Source organism: Mirounga leonina, unplaced genomic scaffold, assembly GCF_011800145.1.
Source record: "Mirounga leonina isolate KUSES-001 unplaced genomic scaffold, KU_Mleo_1.0 Mir_176, whole genome shotgun sequence".
In the NCBI taxonomy this organism is placed as follows: Eukaryota; Metazoa; Chordata; class Mammalia; order Carnivora; family Phocidae; genus Mirounga; species Mirounga leonina.
In genome coordinates, this window is record NW_023270454.1 from 38,473,778 (window position 1) to 38,486,739 (window position 12,962).

A 12,962-nucleotide genomic window follows, 5' to 3' on the forward strand; every position below is an offset into this window, starting at 1 on the left:
AGCTTACGGGCGCAAGCATCAGTAATGCAGGAATGTTATATGGCTTTAGTTTGGGCCATTTCATAAAATATTCATGGAATCAAAAATGTGCATCAAAATAGCGGCTGGGAGAATTACATTTATGTTCCTGCTTTTATGGCAGCTTCACATTTAAACCCATTTGTGTTAATATCTAGTCAATCTTCCTACTTTAAAAAAAAACTAAAATGGGAGAGATCATATACATTCTCTTTTGCTTAATATTTGTTCTAGACATCTGCTGTGATACAACAAATATCTATAAACTTTCAGAGATGTTGTGCAGGGAAGAGGGGTAAGCAACAATTTGGATAATACCCAAATATATAAAATCTTATTTGCTCTACATAGTGTTTGTCTTAACATCCTACCAAGCATTTTGCAGTTTACCACATTGTTTGGGTTTTGTTTGTATTTTTTAAATAAATGGATGGATTTCTTGTATGTGTGGGCTTTAGGTAAAGTGAATCTCCTTTGTAATAGTTTTATTTTGAGAGTGTACTTTCCTTTAGGTGAAAAACTATAAATGTGTACCAACCTACCTATTGTTTATGTAGATGTCATGTAATTGTTTTTAAGACAAACAAACAAAAGCCCAAAACTGAGTCTTAGGATACTTCCATCCATACCTGGACACTCTTGTTTTACACACTTGTTTGGTGTATCTCCTGAGTGTTTTCTGATAGTACCTCATATTATTGAATGAACTGATTACTGATGGTATTGGTGGAGGGCCGTCTCGATTCCCTCCCATGAAACATTTTGGCTCCATTTTCTTCCTTGATTCACTTGAAATATTAGTGAAGTCTCTGGAATTTTGCTTAGCATAAAACTATGCATTGCAGGCACTTAGCTGAGCCCTAGTTGTCTTCTTTATGGGGGTTACTCCTGCGATCTTTATTATGCATAGTGATGATTATGATTTGCTTGTAATTCCTGCTGCCATATGAGAAAGCTCACATGCCCCTGGAGACCTTTCCCATGGATGAATATTCCTGAGGGCTTCTCTTTTCTCTCTTGTTTTCAGTTAACTTTTATTTTTGTGGTACCTTGGTGTAATCCTTCTTCTCTCTGCCCTCTTCTTCAATGGAAAATAATGTTACCACTTGATAATTCCAGAAAAGGACAGTTGTCTAGACGCTTGTCCTTCCATAAGATTGGTTGTAGGATCTGGAAATCTCACCCGGTTCTGATATTTTAAGGTTTCTTTGGTAAAAAGGGGTAGACTATATATGAACACTTTGAAGAAGTTACAAAGGGATGCTATGAACCAAAAAACGGGCTCATGATCTTCATTAATTTTTACATTTAGCTTTGTCAAAATGACCACTATAATGATGGCCTTTTAGAATATTTCTCTCAGGTATATTTAAACTTTTTCAAATAAAACAGGATGCATTATGTCTTAATAAATATCTAGTCTTATTATTATCAGTCTTTACCCAGAAAGTAAGAAAATCTTTGAAATCCTACTCACAGTTGAAAATATAAATTAAATGGAAATCATTCCATTGTTAATCATGCTTAAAGGGAAATACTTGCATATTTAAACTACTATGCTCCCTTCATAGTATAGACTATATTTTAATATTTTAAAATCAAATATACCATATTATAATATGTGCTTTCAAATTCTGACCAGCCTTTAGAAAGTGTAGCCAAGTCATTTGTGTGCTTATGATCATTTGGATCAAAATCTTGTTGGCTTATTTGCTGGTCTGTTTGCCATGAAATAACTTTAGAAATGCATCTTTACATCTGAGAAGGACTGGAAAACTCTACTGTTTAGGCACCTCTGTTTAGGCACCTCGGTTTAAAATAGAATTCCCAGTGGTCTCATCTGTGGCAATGTGGCTAAGGAAGGGGAAGTGAATCCATGAATAGCTAGATATGGCCACAGCTGACTAAGTCTGGGGCAACCTAGGAATTCTAGGAGTCCCATGGATGTCACCATATGGTTTATGGGAAAGTAGGGAATTTAGATGCAGGATGCATAGCTGGTTATACATCAGACTCCTTCAGAAAGACCAATCAGAAACACATCAGGGGCTAATATCTGTGCTTTTATGTTAGAAATTACCTGCAATTGCCTGAATAAGAGTTATAGAACTGGAAGAGACTAGAAATCATATAGCTCTAACATTGTTTTTAACTTGAGAAATTTATGTCCGGAGAATGTAACTTACTCCACCCAAGGTTCTGACGCTTGGTTTGTTGACTAGCATCTGGGGTGGTGGAACCAAGAGGCATGGTTTTAAATTCTAAACATCACTCTTTAGCTATTTGAGTCATTTAACCTTTGTGAGCCTCAATTTCCTCATTAGTGTAAAAGTAATGATCATATATACTTTATCAGTTTTTGGAAGGTTAAGTAAAATAACGTATGGAGGGAAAGCCTTCCATCTTGACGAGCACCCAGTAGGCCTTCAGGAAAGAGTATTGACCTGTTCTCTTTCACCCGAGCATCTTACACCAGGCTCCTTCCTCCTGAGAAACATTAAGTTTACTTTTCTTTTTTTTTTTTTAAAGATTTTATTTATTTATTTGAGAGAGAGAGAATGAGAGAGAGCACATGAGAGCGGGGAGGGTCAGAGGGAGAAGCAGACTCCCTGCCGAGCAGGGAGCCCAATGCGGGACTCGATCCCGGTACTCCAGGACCATGACCTGAGCCGAAGGCAGTCACTTAACCGACTGAGCCACCCAGGCGCCCAAGTTAACTTTTCTGAGAGCTGAACCTTGGCCAGTAATCATGAGCTAAGTAAGACACTGATATGAGCCCTCAAAGCTTTAGTAAAAATCAAACTTAACCACATTCCAAGGTTTCCTGGCATAATAACCAACTGAAACCAATTTCTGCCAAACCCCCTGTACTTCATTTCTCCTTAGACAGCCTGTCCAAGATGCTGAATAGCGCCCATAACATAGAGGGGAGTCTGGCTGTTAGGGAATACAAAGACATAATCCCCACTTTTTCTCCACTCTTCCTCACCATCACCCCTTTCTCTACTTCCTCCACCTCTCCTTTCCCTACTTTCTACTCTTCCTTCCCTCCCCCTGCCTCTTCTTTCTGCTCCCATGTAGATCAGATCTTGGACATGGCCATCAGTTCTCATAATACTATTTACATCTTTCTGCCTATTTGCATCTCATTGTAATTAGTTGGGTTATCCAGAGCTTCACCTCCTGGCTCTCCTCCTGGAATTGTGAGTGAATCTGTTATTTTATAACACACCTTTGGACCCTCTTTCCATCTGGCTATTGTGTGTAACCACAGATGCCATTAGGTCCTTCCTAGTCTCCTTACAGTCCCAATTCTTTTTCTGGAACTATCTAGTTTACTCAGAGTTCCCTGTATCTATCTTTCCCTATTCACGTGGCCAAAGAGAAATATGTACCTGTACTTTATGAGTAGATGGATGCTGGATGGAAAAAAAAAAAACACAACTCTGGTATACATCTTTCTAGGAATACAGAGCTGTACTTTACAGGCAGAAATATAGTTAACAGAGGAAACATAACACACATATATGTCAGTGTTCCATTTGAGTTTTTTAAAAAAATGAGGGTCATGGGTATTTAGAGAAAGGTGTTTCTGGTGAGAGGTGCTACAGTAGGAGAGAGATGAGAAAGTATGCCTGCTGTTGTGGGAAGTAAGAGAAAAATTGTGAGTTAAATGGGAAGATAGAACAGTGAACTTCAACCTTGAGCATTTGCATCAAAATGAAAAAGGATTGGGCATTATTTTTGAAATAGCTTCTATCATATATTTTTATTACACAATAAACATATTTTGATGATAGAAATGTTAGAAAATGCCAATAATCAGAAAGGAAAAAAGAAACCATCAGTCACCCATGTAACACTGATAATGCTTTGTAAATGTTTTCTGATGTTGTCCAATATTTTCACTTATCACAAACACCTGTCCATGTAATGAAATAGTCTTCTATAGTATCATATTTACGGTTCTGTAGTCTTGTATCATGTGAAAATTTCATAAGACAAGTTTCTAAGTGTCTCTGTTGTATACATTCCCCTCTCTGTGCGTGTCCTGGTGAATATGCCTTCCTTCTGCATGGTGCAACAAGGGCTCGGACTGGCCAAGCTTCTACTCAGTGTTTTTACAGATCATTAGCTGATTGTCCACCTCTGTTTATTGTATTTCTTTGTGAATGCTCTTCTTATATATGTGTATATTCTTTAATACTCCAGTACTAATTTTGACGGCAAATTCAGGGCAATAATAGGGGGAAATTATATTTAAGAGTCATGGCAGTGGCTGCCATACCCTATATTATCTAACCTGTGATATCTAATGAAACCTATTTGAGAAAATATACTGAGCCTGATTAAGACTTGCGTAGGTTAATTTAATCAGCCATGGCAATAGTGTTATAAAGACTCAACTACGGAAAGCTTTTCGCGGAAAGCATAAGTTATGCTTAGAGAATCCTGCGTTCAGGTATTGAACATGTATTGATCCATTTCTCACCATAACACCTTGAATAGTGTACACTATCATCTTATTTTGTAAAAGAATTAAACTCCTGCACAGAAAGTGTAGTAAGTAGCCTGAGGCTAAACAGCGGAAAGGGTAAAGCTGGGATAAGAACCAAGGTGTCTGCTTGGAGCCGGCGCTCACTCTTAACCACTGCTATTGGAATGCCTACATACAAGCGCCTTCCCAGTTAATCTCAGTGTAGGTAACTCCCAATACCGGGAAAGCGTGTTTACACTCCGGGATATGGCGAGGATTTTCACAAGGCAATTCACACGTAAAATACAGTCCACAGTGTGGAACTGCAAACTCCTCTTCCAGAAATGTGCTTGCTCTTATTTCAAGGAGTGAAATGACTGAAAGCTAATTTGGAGTTTTGGCTTTGAGAAGATCTATTTTGAACTGTATTATGAAATATAATCCAGAAAGGCAGCCAAGTTGTATTTTAATTATTAAAAATGAAACGGAGTATACAAATGCCTGTATAATAATTGAATTTGAAATTTGTAACAGACGCATTCTTTCTCAGGGTACCTGAATTCTTCTTGGGATCGAAACAGATGCTGTCTGTTGCAAAGCAGCGTAGGATAGTGGTTGAGAGCATGGGTTCTGGACTCAGACTGCCTGGATATACAAACCCACTAGTCGTGCAATCATGGGCAAAATTCTTAACCTCACTTTCTCTTCTGTAAAATGGAATCATAACAATCCCATTTCACAATAGTATTTTGAAGATTAAATGAGAAATTCATGTAAAGCATGTAGCACATGAATTTGCCTATGTAATGTCAAATAAAGGTTAGCTAACAGGATTGCTATTAGTAATTATTATTGGGTTTTCACACCATTTCTAAATATGTGTAATCCTAGCCAATTTCTACTTGCCGAGATACATCCATCCAGCAGGTGTTCATCCAAAATCATTGCTGAATCTGAGGTTCAAATTGAGATCACTCCTCTCCCAGCTTAAATCTTCTTCATCCTTAGAAATTCTTGACTGTATTCCATGGTTTCCACCCCCCTTAATAGTAAAACATAAGATATATACCAAATTTTTGAAAATATGTTCTGGCTTGTGTTTATATTTATGAATGGCTTTTATTCTTCAGGTCAGCTTCTGGAAGCTGCTGAGCATTATGAAGCATTCCATCAATTGACGCAAGGGCGGGTATGGAAGGATGAGACAGGCCGCTTTCTCAACTTGTTGGCCTGTGAGAGTCTCCTGAGGACTTACAGATTACTCTCAGACAAAATGCTGGAAAATAAAGAATACAAACAGGCCATCAGAATTCTAATAAAAGCTTCTGAAATAGCCAAAGAAGGTGGGTGGAAAAGAACACTCTCACATTGCTTCCTTTAATGGGCAGACACTGCTTCTCCCAAGAGTGAAGTAAAAACCGTCAAGTGTTTGGGTGATTATTTCCTATGAAATGCAAAGACAAATGCTATCAATATACTTTCAAATTTCACTGTAGAACAGAGGTGCCTTAGTGCTGACAACAAGAAATCCATTAATTTCCTGAAAGCTTTATCTCCAAAATTACAACCCTCTGGGAGTAGTGTTATAAAACAATGAATCTATAATGAGAAGGTAAGGTCATTTGCAAAAGTTAAGGGTGTGTGTGTGTGTGCGTGTGTGCATGTGTGCGTGTGTGTGTGTGTGTGTGTTTGAGGGCATGTATTTCTTTCAATCTGAGAGACCTTTCATTGTTTGTAAATTCCCTGTTGTCAGGTAATAGGGAAGATAATGATAAATATTTAGTTAGGAGTAACAGGAAAATAGAACTCTGCTATATATATATTTTTAAAGATTTTATTTATTTATTTGACAGAGAGAGACACAGTGAGAGAGGGAACACAAGCAGGGGGAGTGGGAGAGGGAGAAGCAGGTTCTCTGCTGAGCAGGGAGCCCGATGTGGGGCTCGATCCCAGGACCCTGGGACCATGACCTGAGCCGAAGGCAGATGCTTAACGGCTGAGCCACCCAGGCACCCAGAACTCTGCTATATTTTAGACTCTTGCTTGTCAAGGTGTGGCCTTATGCACTGGCAGCATCAGCATCACTAGAAGCTCATAAGAAAAGCAGTACCTCTGAAACAAATAATACATTATATTAAAAAAAAGGAAGAAGATAGCAGAAAGGGAAGAATGAAGGGGGGGAAATCGGAGGGAGAGACGAACCATGAGAGACTATGGACTCTGAAAAACAAACTGAGGGTTCTGCGGGGGGGGATGGGTTAGCCTGGTGATGGGTGTTAAAGAGGGCACCTATTGAATGGAGCACTGGGTGTTATACGCAAATAATGAATCATGGAACACTACATCAAAAACTAATGATGTAATGTATGGTGATTAACATAACATAATAAAATTTTAAAAATAAATAAATAAATAAATAAAAGAAAAGCAGCATCTCAGCTCTACCCTAGACCTACTTACTGCCTCAGAATCTGCAAGTTAGCAAGTTCCCCTGGTGATTTGTATGCACACGTACAGCAGTAAAAATGCTTTCATGAGAACTGATCATATCCTTAATATTCTATATCATTTGTATATATATAAAATATAAAGAAAAAATTTGGAGCATATACTCATAAGCTTTTACTTTGTGAAATGCAAAGATATTTTATTACCATAATTTATCAATAGAGTTGACTTTTCATGACGGAGAAAAAGAAGCTATGCTCCTTAAAGTGTATTAGCTCGAGGATATACTTAATTGATTGGTTTATCAAGTAACGTATGGTTTACTTGGAAAAAGCAGGACTGAATTTCTGGTTGTGATTTTAATTTTCTAAAGAGTAAAGGTAAACATCTTAGCTTATTCTCTCCGTTACTTCTTTTTAATGATATTATAATACTCATAAGAAATCACCCTCATTGAAAGATGTATCCCACTGAATGAACTGCTTTTGAATGACAGGTAGTCTAGTACTTTCCCCAAAGGGGTAAACACTGATATAAATAGTTAGCTCTTAGATCAATTTCAGCAACTAACTTTGGTCACATGGAAAGTTATGTGGAATTTCCATGGAAAGTAATGTATCAATTAGGAAAAGGTATTTTGTTTTAGGTTCACATTTGCTAAGTTGTAAGTTAGTTTACAAAGAAAGGAAGGCTCCGAGGGTCTCTTCACAGAGTCGGAGCCTGCCAGGCAGTCTCCTTTTAAAAGCATCTCTTACTTTTCAAAGGACAGATGAGGAGAACAGGAGAAATCTTATGCTGTAATAATTTTTTAAATATCTTGTAAAACTGATAAATATTTGCCTCTGTATTTCCCATAAAACAAAGTAGATAGGTTAAGGGATTGCACAGTATCTTACAAGAGCTCTGACAACAGCTGAAGGCCCTGGGACAAAGCATTTCTTCTTGCTATTATGTCCTACTTTGGTTAAGGAGCCTGAAGCAGCAAACTGATGATTGCCTGCCTTATAAGGCATGCCTCCTACATTGATTTGCATAATATTTAAGGAGTCCTGACATCCACTGTGGGCCAACTCCTTTACTTGGGCACCTTGGTATAATGCACAAGGATAACACTGGCCATGCAGTGGTCTCATGATTCTATTATTCTATTATTTTCATTTTTCAGTCATTCATTGGTCTTTAGTATATTCACAAAGTTATACCACCAAAACACTAATGCCAAACTCACTAGAAGTCACTCCCCATATTCGACTTTCCCTCTCTCATAATAACCATTAAGCTACCTTCTGTCTCTATGGATTTAACTATTCTGGAAAGTTCATATAAATGGAATCATATAATGTGTGTCCTTTGTGTCTGGCTACTTTCACTTAGCATAATGTTTTCAAGTTTCATCCATCTTGTAGCATATATTACTACTACATTCCTTTTTATGGCTGAATAATATTCCATTGTATGGTTATGTCCTATTTTTTTTATCCATTCATTGCTTGATGAACATTTATGTTGTTCCCACCTTTTGTCAACATTTGTGTACAAGTTTTCAAGCCTTTTGTCTCCAGACCTAGAAGTGGAATTGCTGGGCCATAGGATAACTCTATGTTTAACTTAAGGAGGAGATGACCTAGAGTTTTCCAAAGTAGCTGTCCCATTTTACATTCTTCCCAGCAATGTGTAAAGGTTTCAATTCATCCATAAACTTTCTCACCAGCACTTGTTGCTGTCCTTCTTTTTGTTTATAGCCATCTTAGTAGGTCTAACATGATACTTCACTGTGGATTTAATTTACATTGCCCTGTTAGCTAATGATGTTGAGCATCTTTTTTGGGCTTAGAGGTCATTTGTATATCTTCTCTGTAGAAATGTCTATTCAGATTCTTTGCCCATTTTCAAGTGGGTTGTCAATTTATTATTGAATTGTTTTAAGTATCCTTTATATATTCTAAGTGCAAGTCCTTCGTCAAAGATATGGCTTGAAAATAATGGGTTTCCTTTTCACTTTCCATTGAAGCACAAGTTTTTTATTTCGGCGAAGTCCAAAATAATTTATTTTTTGTTTTGTTGTTTGTGTTTTTGGTATTATAACTAAGAAGGCTTCCACAAATCCAAGGTCTTGAAGATTTACTCCTACATTTTATTCTAAGTGTTTTGTACAATTTTAACGCCTATATTTAGGCCTATAGTCTATTTTTAAGTGTGTGTGTGAAGGGGGATATGAGGAAGGTCCAACTTCATGTTTTCCATGTGGATATCCAGTTGTCCCAGTACTATTTGTTGTACACACTATTCTTTTCCAACAATTTATCTTAGGACCCTCATCAAAAATTAACTGCCCATAAATGTTTTCTGGACTTTTAAGTCTATTGTGGTGATCTATGTATCTGTCCTTATTCCACTACTACACATTCTTGATTATTGTAGTTGTGTAGTAAGTTTTGAAATTGGGAAATGTGAGTCTTCCAATATTCTTTTTCAAGATTGCTTTGGTTATTCTGCATCACTTGCATTTCCACATGAATTTTAGCATTAGCTTGCGTATTTCTGCAGAAAGGACAGATGGAATTTTCATAGGGATTGAATTGAAACTGTCAAGCAATTGGGAAAATACTGCTATTTTAACACTCAGTCTTCCAGTCCATGAATATGGGTTATCTGTCCATTTATTACATATTTCATTTCTTTCAATGATGTTTTGAATTTTTTAGTGTATACAACTTGCCTTTTTGTTAAATTTATTTCTAATGTTTTTTTTCTGATGCTTTTAGAAATGGATTTTTTTCTTTCATTTTCAGATTTTTCATCGCTTGGAGGTAGAAATAAAATTAACTTTTGTATGTTGATCTTGTATCCTGCTAAACTTGTTTATTAGCCTTAATGGTTTTTTATGGATTCCTTAGGATTTTTCCATATATAATATTATGTTATCTGCAAATATAGCTTTACTTCCTCCTTTCTGATCTTGATGCTGAAGGGTGACAGAATATACAACTCCAAAAACCACTTTGGCATAAGGAGCATTTGAGCTAAAATCACTTGAAAAACAACAGAGATACAAGAAGGGTATGTAATCTCCCCTTTTCCTCCTGAAAACAGGAAATTAAAAACTGCCATGTGAAAGATGCCCTCCCTGTACCACAAGAAAAGAAACATTCTTCTATGAAGAGTCAGAGCCAAGAGAATTCTGTACAAACAGACTTTGTTAAAATAATCCTTATTTTCCTTTAGCCTCCCTGCATTGCTTAGTTACTTTTCCACAATTGCCTCCCTTTGTTCAACCCAATACTAAAGCATGTAGATTTTGCAATTTCTTTGGCTCTTCATTCCTTATGAAGGCTCGCATGTCGCCTAAAACTTATGTAAATTTGTGTGTTTTTTCTCCTATTAATCTGTCTTATGTCAATTTAATTCTCAGGTCCAGCCAAAAAACCCTTAGTGGTTAGAGTTTGCCTCCTTTACAATGCCTATTATTTTTCTTGACTAATTGCACTGGCTAGAACTTCCAGCACAGTGTTAAAGAGAATTGGTTCCAGAATACATCTTTGTCTTCTTCCTGAGCTTAGGGTGAAAGCTCTCAGTCTTTTGCCATTAAGAATGATGTCAGCTGTGGGGTTTTTGTTGGTACTCCTTAACATTATTAAGTTCCCTTCTATTCTAAGTTTGTTGAAGATTTTTATCATGCAAAGGGATTGGATTTTGTCAAATGCTTTTTCTGCATCTATTAAGATGAGCATTTGGTTTTTATCCTTCCTATTAATATGGCATATTATTTTGATTGATTTACATATGTTGAACCAATCTTGCATTCCTGAGATAAATCCCATTTGATCATGGTACATAATCCTTTTTGTATGTTGCTGGATTCACTTTGTTAATATTTTGTTGAGGCTTTTATTATCTATATTCACAAGGGATATTGGTTTGTAGTTTTCTTATGATGTCTTTATCTGATTTAATGTCAAAATAATAATATCTTCATAGAATGATTTGGGGAGTGTTTTCTCTTAATTTTTGGAAGAGTTTGTGAAAAATTGGTATTGGTTATTCTTTAAATATTTGGTAGAATTCACCAGTGAGGCCCTCTGGGCCTGGGATTTTCTATGTGGAAAAGAGTTTGATTACTAATTCAATTTCTTTACTTATGGATTTATTCTGATTTTCTGTTTCTTCTTGAGTCAATTTTGGTAGTTTATACCTTTCTAGTAATTTGTCTATTTCATCTAGTTTATCTAATTTGTTGGTATGTAATTGTCCATAATATTCCCTTATAACCCTTTTTATTTCTCTAAGGTCTATAGTGATCTTCCCTTTTTCATTCCTGATTTAAGTAACTTGAGACATCTCTCTTTTTTCCTTATTCAGTCTAGCTTAAAGGTTTGTCAATTTTGAACTTTTCAATGAAACAATTTTTAGTTTTGATTTTCTCTATTGTTTTTCTGTTTTCTATTTCATTTATTTTCACTTTAGTCTTTATTATTTTCTTCCTTCTGTTTGCTTTGGGTTTAGTTAGTTCTTTTTCTAGTTTTAGAAGATGAAAAGATGTTCCTTATTTTTTAAAATAGGCATTTATAGCTATACATATCCCTTTATGCACTGCTATAGCTGGATCCCATTAGTTTTCATTGTTGTTTTTGTTTGTTTGTTTTCATTTATTTCTAAGTATTTTCCTGTTTATTACCTTCTGAGTTCTTCTTTGACCCACTAGTTATTTAGGAGTGTGTTTTATTTCCACATACTTGTGAGTCTCCCATATATTTTGTTATCAATTCCTAATTTCATTCTCTTGTGAATACCATCTTCTCAGTTGGATCTACTACCCTGACCACCGCACTTAATATTGAAACCTGCTTCTTTCTCTTTACCCCCAATTTAGCACTCTCAATTCCCCTTGCCCTGCTATATTTTTTTTCTCCAAGAGTACTTATCACCATACAATTTACCACAAAATTTATTATGTTTATTATTTATTTTGTATCTCTTTCTGTCCCTTTCCTCTAAAATGTAAGCTCTCCAAGGACAGAAAATGTTTCTGGTTAATTTACTGGTGTATTCCAAGTGCTTAGAGCTGTGCCTGACACAGAATAAGTCCTCAGTAAATATTCAGTGAATAAATGAATTAGTGAATATATGTTAGCCAAATAACAAATGGAGGTTTTAAGACACATTTTAATGAAACTTTTGAGTTACTCCCAAACACATTGTCTCTATCCATTAGACCTCTGTGATGACCCCCTCTTTAGAGTCTCTACAGACTTACCAGTATAAGAATGGACAATTTAGGTCTTGACCATAAAACATCATATTTCCTTTAACATGAATGATTATTGAATCATTAAAGCCAATACTAATTTAACCCACCCAAATAAACTACACAATAATATAAATAGTATTTTGCCCCTTTTTCCTTTGGTATATGTGTCATTCAACTTTAATAATGCTGACATTTCCCTCCTAATTTTATGCTTTTACTTTATCTTAATTTTGTTGCAATTAGTAAGCAGGAAAAGTTCTCATGCTTAAATCCTATTTTAAAGCTAATATTTAGTGTGACTCAACTGTTTCAATTAGCTGCCTCAAAATCTATCAACAAGGGTCGATTTTTCTTTTCTTTGCTAGGCTACCCTTTACATAAAATTGGATGCAAATGGTGATACTAAATCAGCACATGCCACTGTTAGTATAAGTATACTACTTTAACATAGTTACAGCATTTAATAGAGCAAGTACAACTTATAAATAATCAACTTTTAAATATCCGAGAGGCGGGTGCCTGGGTGGCTCAGTTGGTTAAGCGACTGCCTTCGGCTCAGGTCATGATCCTGGAGTCCCGGGATCGAGTCCCACATCGGGCTCCCTGCTCGGCAGGGAGTCTGCTTCTCCCTCTGACCCTCCTCCCTCTCATGCTCTCTGTCTCTCATTCTCTCTCTCTCTCAAATAAATAAATAAAATCTTTTTAAAAAATAAATAAATAAATAAATATCCAAGAGGCAACTTCCCCTCATAACCTCTCCCTCCTACCCCA

General features: G+C 36.2%; 1 protein-coding gene across 1 annotated transcript in view; it reads left to right on the forward strand.

Annotated features, from left to right (window-relative positions):
* TTC29 (tetratricopeptide repeat domain 29) overlaps positions 1-12,962 on the forward strand; it is a 156,160-nt gene that overhangs the window by 71,004 nt on the left and 72,194 nt on the right. Inside the window, exon 5 of the mRNA XM_035023256.1 lies at positions 5,626-5,838. Within this exon, the coding sequence (XP_034879147.1) occupies positions 5,626-5,838 (213 nt within the window). The remainder of the gene's footprint in view (positions 1-5,625; positions 5,839-12,962) is intronic.